Source organism: Aedes aegypti, chromosome 3, assembly GCF_002204515.2.
Source record: "Aedes aegypti strain LVP_AGWG chromosome 3, AaegL5.0 Primary Assembly, whole genome shotgun sequence".
In the NCBI taxonomy this organism is placed as follows: domain Eukaryota; kingdom Metazoa; phylum Arthropoda; class Insecta; order Diptera; family Culicidae; genus Aedes; species Aedes aegypti.
Window position 1 is genome coordinate 361,086,410 of NC_035109.1, and position 23,756 is coordinate 361,110,165.

At 37.1% G+C, this 23,756-nt stretch overlaps 1 protein-coding gene across 4 annotated transcripts in view; it reads left to right on the top strand.

Annotated features, from left to right (window-relative positions):
* Positions 1 to 5,681: 5,681 nt before the first annotated feature.
* LOC5568514 (transcription factor AP-2-epsilon) overlaps positions 5,682 to 23,756 on the top strand; it is a 213,147-nt gene continuing 195,072 nt past the window's right edge. For 2 of the 4 annotated variants that reach the window (XM_021850497.1, XM_021850496.1), the window contains exon 1: positions 5,682 to 7,904. Coding sequence is in view for 2 of the 4 variants with exons in the window: in XM_021850498.1 (XP_021706190.1) it covers positions 7,896 to 7,904 (9 nt within the window). In the remaining 2 variants the exon portion in view is untranslated. The remainder of the gene's footprint in view (positions 7,905 to 23,756) is intronic. The other 2 variants (XM_021850498.1, XM_021850499.1) reach the window with 2 other exon arrangements.

The window sequence follows — 23,756 nt, forward strand, 5'->3', positions numbered from 1 at the left end:
ACTGACTGTTTCATTGATTTTGAATACTTTCCAGATTTTTTCGCCAAAATTATGCACGGGAGTGTAGCTCTGCGACATGCCGACCTTTTTAGCCAAATCACGGCTTGAAACGTTGTCACTTGCTTTAATCATCCGCTTCACCTTTCCCTCCGTCTTTTTGTTCTTCGGTCCCGTTTTCCTTCCAGCTCCTTTCCGCCAAAATTTCGTGGGGTCTCTTCAAAGAATATAAGATTACAATTATAATGACACTTAGATTTAAAATTTTGATCGATCCAATGCTGAGGAAATTAGATAAGATTTTTCAGTGAGTTTTTTGAAAAATGTCAACACTTCAAGTAAAAATTTGGTATACAAAATTCAAAAAATGGTTTTGGAAAAATACGTACGCAGTAAGAATAACTCTTTGCCTTTCCAATGCGGCTAAGAGAGTTTCAATTGGACGTGTAATCACAGAGATATGGACAGAACACTTATGTATGTTTTTTAGGGGGTGAACCCAAACTTTTGCACGGGAGTGTACGTCCAGAATTCAAAGAAGAGATCTGGACTACATACATACAAGGTACAGAACTTACCAAACCGCGATGAGCGGCAACAATCGACGGCTAAAACTCGGGCACGGAAGCTCTACGAGAAGATGCTGACAAAATATGGCTGCTGTATGATGGATGATACGTTTCGTCAGCCGATTTCAAGCAAATTCCGGAGTAGGAGTTTTTCACCGACAAGAGCAAGTTCAATGTGGACGACAAATTTAAGAAGAAGAACATGTCGAAGTTCGTGACAAAAGGCACAGTAAATGGCGAGATCTACAAATCTGAGTGCCTTTTGCCGTTCTTGCAGCAGCACGACGAAGCTACGCTATTTTGGCCAGATTTGGCATCATGCCTGGAGTGGTATGAGGCCAATTTTGTCCATTTCATTCCAAAGGACATGAATCCGCCAAACTGTCTGGAGCTGCGCCCGGTGGAGCAGTACTGATCAATAATGAAGCGGGAACTTCGGAAGAGCAAAAAGACAGGCAAAGACGAGAAGGACATGTTAAGAAAATGGAAGAAAAAAACTTGAGAACCTGGTACCGAATGACAATGTAAAGACTTTGATGGAGGGCATCAAGCAAAAATGCCTTCAATTTTACACTCAAGGATCCATCGGTTAACTTTTCCTTCGATTTTTGAAGTAAATATATGTAAAAAACTACCCTGAAATTTTGGTTTGATTTTAAACATTATATAAAAAAAATTGCATGACATTTTCGGTGTCACAATAATTTCGGGTTCGCCCTTTATCTTGCCCACATGCTCTTTAAACTCTAAGGAAACAATAAGAAAAGAATGGTCTTGCCTAAGTTTGCCTAAACATTCGTTTTGCGATCAAGTTGAGGGCCTCAAAATGTATGGCAAACCGCAATTTTGGTAAAATTTTGTTCATGAAAACCAAAAATATGGTGTATATGCTTAAAACAGGATTTGCAACCTTGAAATATGTTTCATAACACTTGTCATGATCAAAAATTGTCAAATATTCAGAATGCGTAATTTTTTTCATGAATTTTTGAATATGGAACACTGTGAAGCGTTAATTTAAGAAAGTAGTCACAAGAATAGAAACACCGTCTGGTTTATAAATGTTATTGCAGTTGGCAGATAAGATTCTTGCAGTAAGGCAGATGTTCTTGCAGTAAGGCAGAATCTGTAAGTATTTATGGGATTTTTTTATATTTTTTCCTTGAAGCTAAAAAATTGTACAATTTGATGCGTCAAGATTTTTTGTACGTTTTTTTTTTAAGAAAAACACTCATTTTAAGCGGTCACACTCTAAGTGGAAAAGACATTAGTTTTCGTATCAAATCTTGGACTCCATTTTTATAAAATTCAGCGTAAGATACTAAAAAAAACTAGATGACACAATCTGACATAGTTCTCACAGTATCATCTGTTGGAAGCTCACCAGCTTTTTCAATTTCTCCACATAAATGTTAATGACTGATTTTCTTTCCATTTCATGAAAATGGACCAAATACGTCCTTCTTTTGATTGTTTATGGTTCTTTTCAATTCACCATCATACCACTGAAAACTATTATAGCGCCTATTTGAACTGCTCCGCTTTTCAGGAAACGGGTAATTCGGGGAAACGAAGTTATTTCGGGGTACTGGCGTTCGGGAAACCGACATTGGGGGAAATGACATTCAAGGAAAAGTAGCACAATAAGAATTTCAGGGTAGAACCAAAGGAGAGTTAGAGCATGGAAAGTGGAGAAGATGAAGAAATGAAAGACAAAGTATAAAAAACAGAAATTAAGAAGTCTACCGTTAGACGCCACGGCCTTTATATATTCACTCGTTGACCAATATTGTGCAAGTTTGCATGAATGTCGGATTAAATATCCGCTGAACGCTTTTTAACAGATCTAGTAAATTGAGTGTTTTGGAAAGCCCAAGCAAGACGGTTGATTTTTGGGACGTCGAGAAGTTCTGCTGTACGTGCTGTGTGAATGCGAAAAGATATTCGTCGAGGATGGATTACCAACTGGTGAGCTCGTTTTATGCTTATGATAACACATTTTTTTCATGAAAGCGTTACTTTTGTGTAATATCCAAACAAACTTTGTATGATTCGTCGTTACAAGTGTCGGCTCTATGCCTGTTTTATACAATTCCATTATACATATATTTTTATATCCTTGACATTACTTAAAATATCTTTTGAATTGTTCGACATTATGAATGTTGACATGTTTTTTTTTTAATTTTACCAAAAACTTTTCATTTCGAGACAAAAATACACAGTAAAACTCATATGTTATTTTCAAACAATGTATGTATAATTTCTCACTACAAGTGTCGGCATTATTCCTGTTTTCTATAACTTAAATACATACATATATTTTTCTGTTTTCGCCTTTGATAATATTTTTTTTAATGGTTCGACATTATAGATGTTGACGTATTTTTTAAATCTTCTATCAAAAACTTCTCGAGACAATAATACAAAACTAACTTTAAGTAAAATCGTATATTTCCCCCTTTTCCATGGATCGCATCACCAGCCAAAGGTGACTCCCAGATCTTTTCCTCCCTCACTAATGAACATCCTTCCCGTGGTGATTGTGGAGATGCACAGCTATTCTCTGTCTCTAGAAGCAATAATCGTTACACCCTAACATTCATCCCCATCCCAACTGACTGTAAAGACTTGCCCGGTGCCGTTAGTGATCAATAATATTGGATCTGCTAAAATTGCACTTCGAGTGTATTCATTATTAATTTTGATCGTAGTGCAACTCTTACCAGTTCCTATCAATCACGGAGTAGCAGCCATTGACATATACAGGCAGTCTATGCTATGCTGAACGATTTTAAACAGATCTATTAAATTTGTTTGCTTTGCGGATGATACTTCGTTAAATTAAATTTGTGATTTGGAAATCAAACGCTTTCGTCGAGTACATCAAGGTTTCTGAGATAAAAATGATGAAGTTTGAATTGTTCTTAAGGGAAATCTGCAAATCTGGCTTGTTTAGGGGTATCCTGTTTCTTACATATTCTGATTCTACGTTAAAAAATAAGCCAGAAAAATTTGCTAAGTAAGTCTTGGGAAGTTGGTGTGTTCCGCAAATTTGCGTGACTTCTGAAATTGAACAACTTTATGAAGCAGACCAACTTCCCACAACTTACCGTTTTCTAATTAAATACAAAAGTCTCTCGGTTGTGTACTTTTGTCTTTGAACAACCCTTTGAAACTCTAAGGAAAATGACTGCAATGTATTAATTCCAAAAAATTTCAAGTTGTTTGTAGTTCGTCATCCAAATTTCAGTCAATTCAGATTACCAGAAGCTGAGATACAGCACCCCAAACTTGAGCATTTTGTATGGAAAAACAGCATTTGGATACTAACTTATGTCACTGACTGTATTTAGTTTTTGTGAATTTATTATTTTTTCAAAATCAATTCATTCTTTGAATAAGTTCTCCACAAGATATTTCATTGCACAACTATGTGACATAATGATTTGTTAAATGTATCATTCCTTCAAAATGTCATCGTTCTTCATAATGAACTACTGATCTTGATCTGAGAGAAGCATTCGGAGAGGCTCGTCGATATCTTATTTTTTTTTTTCAATTCCGGGTCTTGAAGCTATCGGACGTTGGTACGATTTTGGAATACGGAAATCATACTTTAAACTGTAGGAAAAAATTGCTGAAGTGAATCTTAAGTATCGGCAACAGGATACGTTTCTCTACTTATGGTCAATTGGCTTATTAATATTCCAGATTAATATGAATCCTTATGAAAATATATGGCTTTACTGATAGTATTCACGAAATGCGACGCGAGACAGAACACAACACTTTTAGTTTTTTCTACCGTCAAAAAGAACTTAAAGATTACCTTTATGTCGACCGGTTTTGGATGCGATGTAGCCCATCTACGGGGCAATGTCCGACTGATTGCATTTTGTACGTTGCTCGTACAAGTCCGAAGAGAAAAACTGCTACTGAACTGTCGTGTTTACCAGATCGAACAGACACGAAACGATCGGAGGATCGTCCTCATTCATCAGCGTTCCTAGGTTATTGCTGATGAACATTGATTCCCATGCGTTTAAGTGCGAGGCTTTTCGTATACTTTTTATGAGCTTCGCACTTTCCCACTTGGCCAAAGAACCGCTGATGAATGAAGACGATCATCTAGATCTAGAATTAGCATCACCAAAAACGAATTAATTGTCAAAACTTTCATTAAACATTTTCAATTTAGTAAAATTGATAAATAACAATCGATAATGTAGAATTTTGGTTTTCAATGTTGTACATTTAAGCGTATTCCACAGTTCAAGGTGAAAACACCATATATTATAATGAAAAATTTTATTTATAATAAATAACTCAAAAAGTAAATGACTTGTAATCATGCTTGAAACTTCCGAAAAACAAAATTCAGTATTTAGTCACGTGCGATGGGTACCGGTACTTGTTTTAAAAAATATAAATTTTGCTACATTTGCATTTACAAATGAATTTCTTAGTAAATATCCAAAAGCTGTTCAATTTCACTTCGGACTACTGTATTTCCAATGCTTTTAAAATCCTTTTTGTAAGTTATTTTTGTTGATAATATTTTAGAAAATATTTTCTGACAGCTTGTTTATAAGTGTTCGAAAATCGTTTTTCTTTACTGACAATCAATTCCATATTTTCTAATGACATTACAATTTGCAAGTCTCAATTGATTTACAAAAATAAGTAATCTAATTTTCGCCAAAAAAGAAGAATATTTGAATATATATCTAATTAGGGTAGGTGTACCAGTTATGGACATAGTGGTTCCCTAATTCGCCATACGTGATTACTTCAATGTCTTCAAATTTTGAAAATTTTTGTTTGTTGTAGTAGTTAGATTCAAGATATATCTTGATGTTAAAACATCCAAAAAGATTTAAAATGTGAAAGTTACCAAAATTTCACATATGGCCAAATAGGGAACCACTATGGCCATAACTGGTACACTTTCCCTATGTAGATAAGTTTTACCTTTACCATCGACTAGTGAAGACATCGAGTAATCAATACATCGATTAAGGATAGCACGATGAATGGGAATTTGAATGCATCGATTGTAAACTTTTGGAGAGTCGACTGTTGCATAAAGGCAAATCTAATCACATCGAACAACAACTCACCGAGCATGCACCCAATCCCACATGGCATGAAACTATACTCTCTCGCACCGAAGCGCAAAACTCGTTCTCCGGTTTTCCACCAACCCAGCACCGAACCAAATTGAAGACGGCGATGCCCCTAGACCGCTCGCTGCGTACCGTCACCTACCGAAACGTACATAGACGCCAGGCAATAATATGTCGCCGGACAGCATAAAACGCACCGCAGTCATCATCATCATCGTATCTCTCGTCGCGGTTCGTTCGGGCTATGCCGCTTTGTATGCTCTCATGCTGTGGGGACTTATTACAGGCTACCGCCGTCGGATTAGGGCCACGAAAGAGACAACCTCTGCTCTACCGTTTGCAAATGCCTTTCGGTGTTGTACGGATTCTGTTCAGTGGTGGAGTGAGAGAAACGGAACTTCCTTCGGACAGAGATAGCATCGCACAAGCCAACATGCTCGGGCTATGTTCTCCGAGTGAGTGGGGAGAGTAGGCGTTTCCAGAGGCGTATTCCTATGGTGTATTGTGCGTTGGATCGGGTGGTCGGTTAGGGGTTCTGCGGGGTGGTGGACACCGGTAAAGGCCGTAAGGCCGGAGGTGGCTTCATGGTAGTATTGGTTGTATATCTGCTGGGTAAATGTGCCCTGCCGAACTGCCACTGATGCTGCTGTTTGTGGTGTCTTTCCCTTCGTCTCTTCTGCTACGAATGTATAGAAGTAGTGAGCGAGTCGTGGGCATGAATGTGTGTGCAGGGATGCAGGGAAAACTTTACGGGCGCCGAATACCCTGAAGCTTCACCTGAAACCCACCAGTTCCAATCTATCGATTGCGCAGACCAATTCCACTGCGCTCTCCTTCAGCGAGAAGGGCCTTCGTTTGTTTCGATCTCTCTCTCGGCTGTGCTTTTGGGTGCTTCTGCTGACTGCCAACTCGTGGTACGTGGCCTCTTGTTGCTTCTTGTAGAGTAGCACACAACTTACCAGCAGGGGCGCGCGCGAATTCCTACCGCTGACAAGTGTTTTCGGAGTTTCTCTGTTTGTCAGTGATTATCGCTACCGCTTCTGCCGTGGATGTTCTTCAACTGTGTGCAACTCAGCAATCGCACATTCTTCCACATCGCCGCGAAGTGTTTGCCAATCGGATCCATATCGAACTGATTTTATCAAATTACCACCATCTCCTCGGACGGATTACGGCTATGAACGCCAACAAGTGCGGTATTGTGCAATCGGAAAACACCACATCCTGAAGCATTTGCCGTAGCTGCTGCTGCATTGCAAACTCTAAAAGTAAAACAGACAAATCGTGACTGAACCAAATCAAAACTGTAGAACCGACTCGTGAAGTGATCGTTCCAGAAGTGACACCTAATTATAATAACGATCTGAAACTGTAGCTAGATTGAATTATCCACTATTATCGCATTATTTCAATTGTTCCAACGAAATCCTGCTGGCACCAAAGTTAAATGCAAGCAAAACTGGTGCAATTACCAACATTTGAAAACTCGCTCTACTCTTCGTCCTCCGGCGAAGCAACCGTGTGATAATTCCGTAGTTCCATTCCGCAATCCCTTGAAGCAAAACTCTGCCTTACAGTCGGCCGGAACTCTCCTCTCAAAAATAAATTAGCTCAATAACGTTCGTTCACCAGATCCTGTGTACAGTGTAACATCCGTAGTCCCGTTATTAGTTCAATTAGCATTTTTACAACTGAATCGCGAAAATTCCAGGAAAATTGTGATACTTCGATGTGCCTTTTGAAAGTAGTCCCGTGAAAGCTTTTGTTCCGTTCGCTAAAAAATAAATCACGCCCCAGAAGAAACAACCCAATTCAAAAGTGTCAAATTTGGTTTCAACCACAATCGCAGTGAAAACGAAGAAATCCGGCCAGGCAGTGAACTTCTGAGAAAAGTTGCACCGGGGTCGTCGCCAAGTGAACCGTGAACCGTATTGCGGTGGATACTGGCTAAACATATCAACCCAAACCCGAAAAATCTACGCGAACCCCCCTTTTGAGGAAGGTGTGTGCTAGTGCTGTGAGTGTGTTATCGAAAGCCTCCTCCTGATCCCCCCTCGACTAGATTTTCGTTCATTAGTGTGAATCCTAAAGCGCTTGAAAGCGCGTTGAAACTCACCGGTTCAATTCCCGGAAGGAGCTTGCTCTGGACTTTCATCGGACCGGGAACAACGACGAAAGGCGCGGACAACTTTGCGACGACATGATTATGGTATGGCAATAGTTTTCGCTAATGATTGATGAGCATTTGTTTAACTTGAATTTTGTAATGCAAAAAGGGGTTAGGTCGAGTTGACGAGTACAGCAATAACACGTTTACATGGAACGTTCAAATCTTACCCAAGTAACATTAGTAGCTGAATAACCGTTTATTCAGCCAAAGTATGCTTGAGAGTGATTTGTTCAACTCTTATTCAACGAAAATGTTTGTTGGGTATAGAACAAATATGCTATGCAAATGTGAGTCGTCCCATGAAACAGGCTAAATACATTATATATAAGATCAAAAACTCAATGATAAATCGCTACAATTTGAAACAAAAGGTTCAGTTAAAAACTCAAGCATTGTTATGAAAAACTGTCTATCAAATATCAGTTGTATTTTTTTATTTTCTATATATTTTACGCTACAAGCTCGTTCCTAAATATGTTACATCTTGAAGCAATTGTTAAGATTTTGGAATGAATAATTTCACAATTACTTTAAAAGTTCACTCATGATCGAAATAATGACTAAGATAAAAACAAACTTGTCAAGTAAAGTCAGTTGCACGAATTAAGATGAATCTTATGTATTTACAGTACAAACATATCCTGTCTCACTGTTCTGTAAAACTTGGTATCTCTGGTAGTAAGGGTTGCATAACAGGCTCAATGTAATTTACTGAACTATCTGACAGAGCAAAATCCGTCGAAAACGAGAGTCTTGCCATTGATTACATAAAATAACAAACTGAATTTATGATAATAAAACTTGTTTTTGATATGTTTTATGGTTGTTATTCAATTTTGCTTGGGTAGTTACTGAAGAATGTATCCGCAAAATTTATGTCAATTGATGAACAGTGTCCGTTCGATTTGTAACGATTAGTATCGACCCTAGTAACATTGGTAGCTCATTTATCTAAGGGCCGATTTGTTCACATTCGCTTAAGCCGTAAACCACGCTTACCCATATGATTAAACTAGGTTTAAGCACTAAGTGGTGGTGAAGAAACCGCTTATAAAATGCTGTTAACGCAGCCTTTTTTCGACTGACTAAACAATAATTTAGCTACCAATGTTTCCTGGGCAAATACGTCCAACAGTTTTATGCAGCCAACAACGAATCGTGTATGTCTACACTTGGCAATTTTACGAAAAGCGAAAAAATCAAACGGTATTCCAAAACGAACCGTTTTAAAGTCGATCGGGATTTCATAGCACGTCGAATTTTTGAGGTATTGGCTGTTAAACATGCAGAATTTGACGATTTCTGACATCTTGCATGCAAGTTCAACAGCCCGTTTGGCAATTTATTTGTCTTATTTGCCCCAGAATTGAAACCTCATGTGTTAAACAATATTTATCAACAGTTCCGGGTCATTTGGCCGCACGTCGTTTGGTCGAAATTGAAAACAATAGTGAACTAAAGTTAGCATACTGTCAATGCTAAAAAAGAAAATCCTAAATGTAAGCAATTATTTCACTTTTTGCTAGCGGTCATAGCTGTCAGCAGTGGTTTTCGCAGTGCATTTGTAATCAGCTTTACACAGTAACTAAAATGGTTTATGACTTATTCGTTCTTCTGTAGCATCGGTTTGCTTTGATGCTTCGAATCGTACTAAGTATATTAATTCATAGTTATAGTAACCAAGGGTTTAAGCTTCGTCTTCTCACAACGGAATTAATCTTGGAGGAGAATAACATAATTAACCCTTGCGTTAAAAAAAATATGTTTTTAACAATACTTTTAATGAGCGTATTATAATCCATAATTCCACTAGACTACGAACAATATTCAAATATGTAAGAACAGCCTATGATCAAAAGAAGGAAAAATCTGTTATAAAAATTCAAACGTGTGTAAATCAAAAAACTATTTTATCAGTATAACTACAAAGAATTGAAGAAGGTAAAATTCCCAATTAAAAATAAGCTTAATTATTTTGAATGGTTATGAAACCAGTACAAATTGAAAGGATAGCCTATGTTTAAGAGAAGGAAAATTTTCTGACGAAAATCACTTTAAACCCTAGCATACCGTAGGTAACCCAGAAACAAATCAATTATTAGATTAGAGTCTTGACGCGAGTTCACAACTTCGTCCTGAATTCTTTTTATGAAGCACTAATAAAGCAAAAAACATGACGTTCGGCCAAATCATAAAAATCGGCAAATTAATTAGCTGATCAGTTATTGGCCCACACTTTTGAACCCTACTCATCAGCGTTGAAGCAATTTGATTGTATTTTTTTGTTCGTGATTCAGCCAAACGACCAGTTTGCCCAAATGGCATTCGGACAAATGGCGTTCGGCCAAATGGCATTCGTGCTAATGGCGTTCGGCCAAATGACCGAACACCTTAAAAGAAACGACGAATTTTGTAAGAACACTGAAAACATGTTGTCAGTGTCCATTTAATTTTTATTTAAACGTGTAATTAAACCCAATTCCATCTTAAATTGAAAATGAAGTCCTGTTTTGCATGCTTGTTAGATTATATCACTAAAAAGTTTGATAAATTCTTGTTCAAATCTCTTGTAAACGTCAATAAAACTGGTGTTTTTTACAATTTTGGCTTTCCAAGTCTACTAGAATCACATAACACTGCGGAACACGATTTTGTCTTAAGCCCCAGAGTACCACTTTTAACTAAATTAAGGGCTGCTGAATCCATTGCCGTTTTTATTTAAATTACATAGCACGTTTTTCAGATATTGACTGTTGACAATACAAAATTTGACTATTTCAGTTTGCCAGCTTGTATGGCAATTTATTCGCTATTCTACTAGAGACACATAATTTGATCCTTGAGACACGCAAAATGAATTTTTGTTACGCCGTGTAATTTAATCCTTGATGTTACGCTGTGTTACTACGTGAAATTCGATCGTATAATATGATTCACTAACGAATCTTTTACAATAGGGTGTCTTTGATAATTCGGGTGGCCCCTTTTCAGACTTAAGGCAGAAGCTTTACTTCCACCTATCACATTAACAAAACAAATCCATAAATCAATATTGGTAATAATGAAAATAAGTGTAATTTATATTTCTGCAGAAAGCTCCCAAACAATCTGCTCTTTTATCGCTGTGTAATATATTTTTTAAAAATATCTAAATTTGCTTGACAGATCAGCCTTTGCGGGAATCTAGAATCAAACATGGAGTTTTTATTGAAGAGCGTTTTTCCGACTAACAGAACTGTTCCTAAAACAGTTAAATAAACTTTCAGTCTAAATGAAACCCATATATTTTTTTTGGTTTCGAATTCAAACTATAATTATGAAAAATGTTGCATTATTTTGTATAATTTTTGCTTAGTTTGTTTTAAAATTTATATCACAAACTTCATGCATAAGTTATAGGTATAAGCTGAGACGAGACTCGCGAAGACGGTCTTCTTTTTCTGTGATTGCTGAGTTTTTTTCTTATTCCACTTTATGTTTATGCCAACCATGCGCAAGCCGTTCAAACTCTCACATGAACCTCTCAGCAAAAAATGATTGCGTTTGCATCACATCGAATCATAAATAGCCTTTTGAGTGAAATTTCATGCCAGCAAACGTAGCAGACATTAGAAATAACTAATCTTGTTTAGATTTATCAGCAACTTTGGAAAAAACTGCTCCGTCGACTGAGGTTTTTAATAACAGTTTATTGTGAATACAATACTTTTCACCTTTGCAGATTTAAAAAAATGGTGGGCTGCATTTGACGTTTCATGACAGCGAAATCTGGGCTGCAAATGACGTTGATATTTTTCCTCTTCGCGAGTCTCTCTCAGGGTATAAGGTATCAAAGGTATAATAGACAAACTAACTTTCCATTTCCCAAAAAATCATTTATTCTTAAATATGAAATAAAATCTTACGAAAATTCAATGTTTCTTGAAAAAAACTTTTGAATATATTCAATAATATACTTTTATCATACATTCAATCCAGTGTAACAAATTAATAATTGTAAATGAAGGCATATAATGAAGGCATGAAGGCATACAAAAAATGAAGGCATATTCTACAGTTGATGGTTCATTTTTGCTTGAACATCTTAGATAATACAGATCTTGTACGAAATCTTACACTACGTCTTACTCGGATGAAGAGGCCTTTCACGGTGCTCCCCTGACCTTTATTATCAGAAAAAATCTACATCAAATCTGTGTTCACCAGTCGTTTTCTATAGCTAAGCTACATGTCTGGGCGAAAAAACGAAAAAAAAACGCAGGGCCGGTTTTGAAGTTACGCCCTTTTTATTGTATAAGTCCACAAATTCAAAGAAAATCTGAGATATTTAAACGGATTTTTATTGGCCGTGATTATCAGAAGAAATAAATCATCAAAATTTGATTTAAAGTAGGTGTTTTTGATTATTCGTAACTTATAGGTGGAGTTTTGAATAAGAAGATAGTTGACATTTTGAGTTACGCCCTTTTTGAAGTGTAACTATCAAAACCACTAATTTTAAATTGATTTATTAGGCATTCTAATACCGGTAAGCATGTACAAATGATTTCAATGACATGCATTAACATGCCGTCAAAGTCTTTCACAATAGACTGATTTTTCATAGGCTCAAGCGGTATAAGACATTACGGAACCAATTGTATTTACTTTATTTACAAACCCCAATAAACACTCTTCATATGAGTGATCATTGTTACTCCAAAAATGCAAAAAATAAAAATAAATTTTAAACATAACTGAAACATGTCAAAGACCTTAATAAAATAAAAAACTTTATCTATAATTAAACTTTTGGAGCTTGCGCTTGTTTCAAAGATATAAAACCTTCAATTTTTGGATTTAAAAATGAACAATGCTCAAAACATAAAAAAAAACTGACAGATGTTACCCCGGATAACGGTGATCCAGAGTTCTTTTTCAGTTTTGAAGGTACCTTGATAATGAGTGCAAAAACTATCATGTGTGAACACTGCATGAAATCTGATAGTGGGATTCAAGAATGATTGTACCGATATATCGGCATGTTTATGCAATACAACGCAAAAATGGAGTTACATTTGTTATCAAAACCCCGACCAGTGGATTACAACAAAACTCTTATATTTCATAGATGAAATGACTTGTTCTGATAGGTTTTTCTTGAACATCAGTCCACAGTTAACCCTTCTATTAAGATATCCCTGGAATATCTGAGCAAGATCTTGTGTTTTCATTGATACAGTATGTCAAAGTTAGAGTTTGGCACACAAACACAAGGCATGTGATGATTAAAATATACTTCATAATCGCAATATTTTATACAGACCTTTACAAAGGATTCGAAAGTTTACTGAATAAGCTATACAAGAAAAATAAAATGAAAATTCGTAGTTTGGTTCAGGTTCATGTGAGAACTACACTGAAAAAAAAATGTTTCTCATCGAAATTTGACGCATCCCACACTTCTTTGTCCCCAGTTGTCCCAGGTTGAAATTTATGTCCACGGCTATTTTAATACGTTAACTAAAGAATTTAGCTGCACAAATTTTCACTTATTTTAGAAAGTTTTTAGATTATTTTTTCTCAATACTTTTTAGAAATTTCCTTCTATAAAACCTAAAGATTATTGCAGAGAATAAGGTCGATACAAATTTGACTTTGACTTGTTGCCTCCCCCTCTTCAAAATCCCGGGCCCACTTTGATATGGTGGCAGGCAGTTAATAAAAAAAAACAAAATCCGAAAGTTTCCAAAGAATTTCCTAACAAATTCTTTGAGTATTTATGTTTTTATTTTTCAATTTAATTGCTTATTTTTTATTACACTTTCAATTCAAGGAAATCAAGACAACTTTTCTCTTTCTGAAATTATGCAGAAGTGATCCTAGTTTTTTTTATTCAGGAGACATCAACTGCCCTCAAAAGTTCCTCCCGTTTTCCGAATCCATAACTTTTTTCATCGCTATTGACTTGTTCTAATAAATAATTAACTGCATAAAGTGTTGACAATGTGAAAAAGCTTTCAACGTTCAGTTTACTTTGAAAATGTGAACATGCAGAGATTGTTACGCAAGCAATAAATTTTTACAATTACATGTTCAATTTTCAAGCTTATCAATATAATCGATTTCAATAACACAACACAACATTTGAGAATATCCTGGCCTGAAACATTCTCAACCCGCCGTTCTTAATATGGTCTTATTGTATATATTAACTTTCTAGATAGTTCTTATACTTTTGTTGAAAAAATTTGTCTTTTTGTTCCAAATCAGGTTGAGTGAATTTGAAGAAAAGGCAAATACTAGTCATCATGTCATCAAACAGAAATACGAGAGGATATTCAGAATTGCGTTTGACAAGCTTTGAAAACTACCCCAGCGTAAGGTACAGAGAGATTCCGTATATGGCATGCTCCGTTTTTGGCACCCCCCGATTTTGGCAAGAAAAATGGATTCGTTTTTGCAACATTTTTGAATACCTTTGAAATTTGTAAAGTTTTTTTTTAAATATTTTCGTATCTGTTGCTTTATTTATTTGAATAACAGGTCAACTACACAACGATTATATTCTATAGCTCCATTTTTGTCGATATTCCCTAAAATCTCACCAACTACTAAGGGCTTATTTACTTCGGGATGGTAATTGATCATGCATTCGCAACGCTTCATGAGGCCAATAATCTCCACTAGTATCTCAACTAGATACCAATATTTTTTTTTTAAGGCATTCATAATGAATGACCAAACCACTTAACTTTTGGCTCATTATTATGGATTTACATACATTGCGTTTGTTAAAACACACCGCGGTAATAGATATAAATACAACAAAATGTCGTGTATCACAACTTTTAAGGAATTGCATTAAATAAATTGCGTTATTGAATAGAACGGCAGAAGTGCCAATCCATGAAAAGAGTGCAAAATTTACCACATTTGATATTATTTTTTCACTGGCGGCATGACAAATGCGAACACAGTCCAAACTACACTGTTTTCTCAATAATATCATTGAAGCTTTCGATAAAAACGATTGACAGTGTTTTAACTTTTTATCTGTGTCAACTATTTAGAGCTACGTTCCCTCTTTGTAAGAGTTCCTGTAAGACATTAGATTTCTTTAGAGACGCTGCAGAATTCTATACCTACAAGATTTTTAATCAAGGATACGTGACTGAACATAATCAAAATGTTTTTTACGAGCTGGGTCTATGAGATTGGAGATTCTCGGTTTTGGTAAAATTCTCTGAAATTTTAACGGATTCTTGATTTCTAGCGGACACTGAGAGTTTCTAGCGGGATTTTGAGAATGTTTAATTGATTATTAGGGATTATGTCAAAAATCTGGCGATTCCTAATAAACTCCTAAGATTGCTAGGGCATCCCGTAATTTTCAGTGATTTTGATAAGGTTTCTAGAGGAATTTGAGGAGCGCTAGTCGTAGCCGAATTATAATGAACTTTTGAATATTTTCATCGAAGGCTTGAGAATTTGCAGCAATAACGCAGCGGAAATCAAATATGCTAATTCCTAGCAAAATCTTTAGCGGGATCCTGAGAATTCTAGGCGAGATCCTACGGATTTCAAGCAAAATGCTTCAGAGTCCTAGCGTTTTCTTGTACGAGCACCTGAAGATTCTGATCAGGCTCTTGAGGTTTCATAGCGGGATCCTGTAAATTTCTGTTAATCTCATAAGGTAAATGTAAAACATATATCAAGCTCAATTATAGCTCATTTCAAGTAAAAAAGATATTCTACAAAATTATTAGCCACATTTATGGATCACCTCATGTTTATGTTTGCCCTTTTGACTGCAATCAATCATTCATTGTTAAATGCATAACTTCATCAGAAACGTAGATTAAAGGAGCAATTCTAAACATACTGAATTTTGTAAATTTTTTTGCTTGAGTCTAAAAGTTAAACTGATTTCTAATGTTCATCAAACTAAAAAAAAGATATGCCGATTTGCAATACTCAACTCTATTGTTTTGTAAATGCGTCTTTGTATGAACGCAGTAATACATTTTATTATTTTTTTCGTATTCCTACACAGTTTTACGATTATGGATTTTACGAGGCCCATTCAAACAAATAGTGTATATAAAGCTTCCAAAAAATAATTGAAGATGTTTAGGCGTAATAAGTATGAAAAACGTTTGCCACTATTACCATTACGGGGCTATAGATTCATAGCATAGTACAATCCTACGGGAAACTGCCGTTCCGAAGTCTCGATGTCATATGATTCCATAAGGATTATGTAATAACATTCTACTGATGTTTTCAAAACCAATAGCTGAAAAATAAAATTTAAAATATGGGTTCCGATTTTGGCACCATTCCGTTTTTGGCAACTGAAAATTTCGATCGAAAATTTCATATAAAAATAAACCTGACTCCTTGAGATGGTTTCAGATCTATTTGCACGTTCATGATGTACAAGTATGGCCAAGGACAACTTGAACTGCAAAACCAACGCGTATGGAAAAAAAATATTTGCGTGTTTCAATGATCAAATTATGTGTATCTAGTAAATTTTGGGTTGTTGAACCTGATGCCATTCTCTGAAATGCACTAATCCATCAAGCATGCAAAATAGGATTAAATCTGTTAAGTAGGATATAATTTGGTTGAAATTACACGATAAAATCATGATGGAATCGACTTTGTATTGATTTTATACATCTACAAAATATAACTTCAAGGCATCGCAAGTACTATGAACTCTGTTAATAAATATTCTTTAACACTTACACTTTGGATTTTTTGGCAAATTGAGGGAATAAATTGCCATACAAGCTGAGAAACTTGCAAGCAAGCTGGCTGAACTAGTCAAATTTATTACCCTGACGGTCTTCGAAAACTGCAATAGATTCAGCAACCCGAAATTAATAAAATGGTGGTGTTTTGGTGCTTGAGACAAAATGACGTTCCGCAGTGACAGACAAATTGACGAGTCCTGCTATAATTCCAGCGAAAACTATGGAATCAATTTCCTTTATGGAAAATTCCCAACTAGAGAGGCTTATACATATTACATATGTTAATCAAACTTTCAATTGGAAAGCCAGACCGGCACATATTGGTCACGGTTTGCCTTCGAGGTAGCGCACCGTTGTTTCTAATTTTTTTCCTTGCATAGGAAGTTGAAAAAAAAACATTTGCAGATCTTCACTTGCAATGACTCTCATGTTATACAACGTGGTGCGCATGAAAATATGTATTTCAAACTCTTAGTTGTGATCGATAACTGCTACGCCAGTTTGGATTTCCAATAAACATTAGAAATGTGAATCGGTCTCATTTGATTAAATATTTCCTAAGTTATTCTTTACATATCTTTATTGTTATAAATAGGAATATTCAAGTATTTTTTCACCTGAACCTAAGCTATCCACCATATATATGTAACCATATATTACAATATTCATAATGAATATTGCAGCACCTTGAAAAGTTTAGCATCACCTAAAATTAAAATTATTTCCTGATTTTGAAGCGCCAGATCCGTAAAATTTCAAAAATTCATCCTTCGATCACTGTTTTAGTTAGAGGAACATTTTAACTGGGTTTTACTTTACTTACAATTGTTTTGTGTTGCTGCTAGTATACTAAAGGTTCCAGTAAAATAAGGTATTTGTTAGAACCTGAATGATTTTAGAAGTATTTTATGCTGTGATAATGACATTCTACTGAAACCTTTGATGAATTCAAAAAGGTAAGAATTGAATACATGCTTAAAATTCTAATACTCATGTTAGATTAGAGTTAGAAACACAATCAATATTGATGCAGCATACAACATAACCACCTTCTGCGTAAAACATAATTCAAATTGTCGGTATCATAATTTCAAATATTAGAAGAAGATTTACAGATTGATTTAGAAATTATTAGGCTCCTTGTTATTGGGAACGATTTCTGAATTGATTAACATATAAAAAAGGAACCTCGATCCTTTCAGTTTAAAGAATTGAACTGAGCCCATTTGTAAGAGTGTTTCGCCATGCGTACAAAACAGGAACCAGCCACAGGCTACGTCTCGATGCGCAATTTTTTTTAACAAAACCTAGACAAGCCTTGATGATGCGTTTCTACTGACATCACAAGAAACCCGCAGTCGGCATTACAGTAAAAAAAAATGGCTTTACTCACCTGTTGAAAATGGAAATAAATTCAATTGAGAAAGAACAAATCGGCTCCGTTATCGGTTTCCCATATATGAATGCTTACAATTGAGTATTAATTTCTTTTTAATTATTTCACGCCTTCGGGTGGTGGTTTTCGCTTCACGGTTGAACTCCTTCCGTCTGGGTTTAAAATGTGTTAAACTAATTTAGTTGGTCGTGTTTTTTCAATTACATGTACACGCACTCATCAGCTTGTAAATAGCGGAGGAGCCGCTTTGGAACGAATGATCAGTTTGCTAATTTCCATTTAAGACGTTTTTATCACTGGGAAGGTGTGCCATCTGGGAGAAGGGTTCAGAAAATAACGTTTCATCGCTGAAAAGTTTGGATGGAGGATGTGACACTTTCGCAAACATATATGGTTTGCAAACATAGTTTTCTGTAATGGTATACAATTTTAAGATAATGATACTTCAGGTTTATTTTGGTTAATGGTGGAAGTTGGGTTATGTTAATAAGGCAGGTAAATTTAAAAAGAAATTGATTGAAACCTTAATTCAATATTGTTCCCAAACTTTGAAAGTCAACATTAACTAACCTTAATTCAATTCTTGACTTTGCTTCATACATTATCAGGCGGTTGAGAATAGAAAGGTAGGGTTTGTTTATTTCTTCAGTTTATTGTCTTAGAAAACCTGTGGATTCCGGAAAAGAAATCCATTAGTTTTGTAATGTAAATCAGTACTCTAAAATCATTATCATTTTCCAGTAATCTGCTACACTATGTTGCTAATCACTTGAGAGCGTATTGAATGCTATCCGTAACCCAATCTGACATCTATTATCATAAACGTTGATCGCAAATCGCGAATAATTTTACGTACCCAGTTCACTCAAAACTCATCCATCAATCTCCAAATCACCACACACCATGCAGTGGCACTGGACGTCAAACTATTTTCGCACGTAATTGTTTATGACAGTGAATTAGTGTTCGTGCCCACTGACTGACAAAGCAACACTATCGCCTTTGCCTCTGCCCCCCATCATTTACAAACAAGCATCGATTTCTGAATGACTAGAACATACCTAGGTACAAAACTCGGTAACCCTGGTGGACCCCATCATCGTGTTTGTTCGTTGTTGTTGGCGGTGGTTAGTGGCACTGGTGAAACCAGGTTTCACTCATACTCGGACATAATCAATCGTTGTGTTGCAATGGCATGCAAAACATGCATCTACTTACCTGGGGAAATAAGGGCATAATGGACACAATTTAACAAATGCAACAATGGAGCTCCTGGCGGGAAGAATAAATCAAAGTATTCCAGACTACTATGTTGTACCTACTGCATGATGGTAACAAAAAAAAGTAATAACTAATTATTCAGGAGTTGATCCAAAATGTTGTTTTTGTCAAAGTTGTACCTTGGCTGATTTCACGTGAGGAAAGTGTGTATGATCTCATCAATAGTTTATGACGAGATTTTAGAAGGTTTAGCAAAAAAGCTAGAAATTTCCATAGTAGTTTTCCGTAAAAACTTTGAATGGTGTTTGCACAGCCAAATATGTTCCCAATCACGTCAAACTTTGAGTTCATGATATTTATCATAATTGACATCGTTTAAGCATGAAGGAACCAGATATTCAAAATTTGCATCAGTCTAATACAATGTATCCAATTTTGACGAGAAATTGGATACATTGTATTAGACTGATTCTCCGAGAACAAGGGATGCCTGTTTCGCTCAGTATATTCATTACTCCCTACTCTCCCCCCATAATTCATGCAATGCTTAAATTGAAGAAAGAAACAAAAAAGCGATTTTCATTATCATTGCAGTGTGGGTTGGCGAACCGTCCGTCGGCCGTTGTTAGGCAGGTACCTACCTACCTAGGTGGGTATTGGTCGAAAGCGGGACGTGCTAGATGCAACTGCAAAAATGTGCATAACCATGTCCACAATCCACACGAAGCCGAGCCCACAGGTATGCTGAAGCTTTGTACAAAACCTATTAGCACACACAACACTGCAATGCAACGGCATAGCTAGGCCTACATACGTTCCGGCCAAATGAAATGTGGCACATTATGTTTCAATTTGATTAACGAGTTCACACTGATGTTGGGCTCGGCTGTGCGGGTGGAAGGTCGCCCCCCGAATTGGAATCTAATTGGAATGGAGTAGTCTTCTGATGAGCTCTTTCGAAGAGCTGTACTAAATTGTGATGTTCTCTGGATTAATTTGCTCTCTTCATTAACACTGGAAAGGGTTGACTTGTAAAGGTGGTTGTCCTCCCGTTGCTTTGAATGCGATAGATTTTCGGATATGATTAAAATTGTCTTTAAACCTGAAGCATAACTTTTTTTTAAACTTACTGATTTTTGAGTAAAATTACTACAATGACGTCAAAAATGCAAATTTCTTACCCGATCTATTTGGGTTTACTAAGCTGCGACACAAATTTTTGAAATGGCGTTGTATTCCGATCATTAAGGTTGCGTACTGTTTCTACAACATTGGTTTTGTTATGCATTTTGTAGTATACAAATCAGGCAATCTGTCAAACGTATCAGGCTGAAAATGCAACTCGATGTTTGCAGTGAGTTCACAATGAGAGAGCATTTTCAGATTCGGAAGTCTTCTGAAAAGGGCCTAGATAGCCGCCGTAGGGATAAACGCGCAGCTTTTCAATAAGACCAAGCAGAGGGTCGTGAGTTCCAATCCCACCTGTCGAGGATCTTTTAGGGTCAGATTTTTTCTCAATTTCACATAGCATAAAGTGTCTTTGAACATGCCATTTTTATACATTAGCTATTCCTTCGAGTTGGATTAATAAAAAATAAGAATCAAATACTTTCCTCGAGAAAATACAAGGTATCTTGTACAAGGATGGAAATCTAGTGATCATGATAAAACAAATGATGCATCGTGGTTGTTTTTTATCATGCGATCATAGCAACAACGACAAACCCTTAGTCGTCAAGCCATCACAACAAACTCCGCTCCGCGAAAAATGAATCGCTCGGCCTGTGAGCTGACGATCAATTGTTCGCGAATCAAAGTCATAATTTTGGAGGATTTTTCTGATTGCACTCCACGATTCATGATTCATCTGAGAGGCAATCGTGCGTGGTATGTGAGAGAGTTTATCCGTGAATTTTGAATTGATTCGCATTGATCGCAACATGTTACAATATCCGACAAACCTTTGTCTTACGACAAACAGTTCATCGGATGCTCGATATATCTATGATCATCGCACGTGGTGAGGTGTTGAAATCATGTTGCTGCAAAAGCGACGGCCCTCTTGGACCATTCAGATACCGTGTTGTTTGTCGTTAGAGCTGATTTGTTTCCATCGCAAAGTATGAGAAGCCATCTATTCAACATTCATCAGCTTTATGTCATAATCTCAATAGATACACTTTGAAAACATTTAGAAGTTAGAAAAAAACGTGTTGTTAGTTTAACTATCTGTACAGAGAGGAATATATTCCGTCATAGATCTCACAAGGATGTTAACCAAGGCTGCCACGATGTGTACGTCTAACACTCCTCCTCACAGGTGGTATGTCCTGGTTAATTTAGTCCAGCATTCGTCCGGAAATGTTGAAGCTAAATTCTTGAAAGTGGCCTCTGTCATCAAGTCAGCTACTTGCTCAGAGGTTGAACAACGCTGCACATAAATTATGTTTTGCTTCTTCAAATCCTTATTAAATGCATACTTGGTGTCAATATGCTTCGACCTTCTCTCGACTTTTGCGCTCCAGTTGATGTATGCAACTCTGGTTGCATTCCAGTATTCTGGCAGGTTCGGTAGCTTCACCAAAATCAGCAATTTTCTAAGGATTCAGCCAACGCTAAGAACTTCGCTTTATTCGTTAATAGCGCTACAAAGTTCTGTTTTTTGGCTTTCGTCAATAGTATACGAAATGTCGGTTGCTTGACGACTGGAGTAAACCCTTCTCCATAATCGGTGCCAAATCGTTGTGAAAATCCTTGCGCCACCTTTCTTGCTTTGTAGCGTATCAATGCATCATCTTGATAGGGTTTCTTTTCGAAAATCCATCTGCTTCCCACATCCGTTTTTCCTGACGGTAGCCATTATCATTTCCCATGCTTCATTTTCTACTAGTGAATTCTGCTCCTTCTGCCTACCGATCAACCATTGATCTCGTTTCGAACCGTTTAATTGGGGCAATGTCATCTCAGCATCTTGATTTTGCAGTGCTGTATCATAAGAACTCAGCTGCCGATTCAAACACCTCCTTTGTCGCTTTGGTTTTGAATTTATTCATCTTGCCATTTTGATTACATAACCGCCTTGCTGCAACTCCTTTTGATTGAGGTGAATAGCTTGTTGTATATTCCATTCTGTAATAAAATTACTGGTACACTCTCCACCGCTGTCGGATAGGATTGCCTTTGGTGTTCGATTAAATTGTGTTTGAACTATCTTGACAAACATCTGATATAATCGTCGGTCAGTGTGATAAAATACTCAAATACGCTAGGCCGCATACGTCCGTATTTATCAGATCCAGTACATCAGAAGTCTTATTCCCGCGAGACAAGATTCACAATCCTCACGTCCGCCACAGTTTTGAACTTCTATGCCGTTCGCCAGTTTTCGATCGATGATATTCTGCACTACCGCTCCTTCGCGATGTCCGAAGCGCCTGTGCCATGTATGTTGGCAATTCTTGGTGTGTGAATTTCCAATGACCATCACCTTCTCACCATGCTCCTTCAAATGATACAGTCCTCGACGCTTAACTGCTACAGCAGCTACATATTTACTAGCCCTAATCCGACAACCTTGCTTATCAATAGTTCTTCAGAATCAGCTTACTCACGGATAGTTAATTCATCTTCACATCTATTCTGTAACATGTTCTGTTCGATCTCCCTGTTTATCCACACTGTCAACTGTAACAGATCCAATGCCTCGAATCTTCGCTTTTTTCCCGTTAGTCATGAATACGCTCTGTCCTACACTCGGCTTGAGGTTATTGAAGAAACCACGGACACAGCAAATATGCGATATACCTGAAGTGTATTAGCTTACCCTACTTACTTACTTATTTGGCTTTACATCAATTATCTTGATAAAGCCTCGCCAACAATATTTCGCCAATTCCCTCGGTTCATGGCCGCTTCTCTCCATCCTCGACTGTGACCCACGCTCTCCAGGTCCTGGTGTACCTGATCAATCCACCTAGCTCGCTGCGCCCCACGCCTTCTTGTTCCGACCGGATTCGTAGCGAACACCATCTTTACAGGGTTGTTGTCCGGCATTCTTGCAACATGCCCTGCCCAGCGTATCCTTCCAGCTTTAGCTACCTTCACGATACTGGGTTCGCCGTAGAGTTGAGCGAGCTCGTGGTTCATCCTTCGCCGCCACACGCCGTTCTCCTGCACGCCGCCGAAGATCGTCCTTAGCACTCGGCGTTCGAAAACCCCAAGAGCTTGCAAGTCCTCCTCGAGCATAGTCCACGCCTCATGCCCATAGAGGACTACCGGTCTTATGAGCGTTTTGTACATCGTGCATTTGGTGCGGGGGTGAATCTTTCGTGACCGCAGTTTCTTCTGGAGCCCATAGTAGGCACGACTTCCGCTGATGATGCGCCTTCGTATTTCCCGACTAACATTGTTGTCAGCCGTCAACAAGGATCCGAGGTAGACGAACTCGTCCACCACCTCGAAGGTATCCCCGTCTATCGTAACACTGCTTCCTAGGCAGGTCCTGTCGCGCTCAGTTCCGCCAACCAGCAT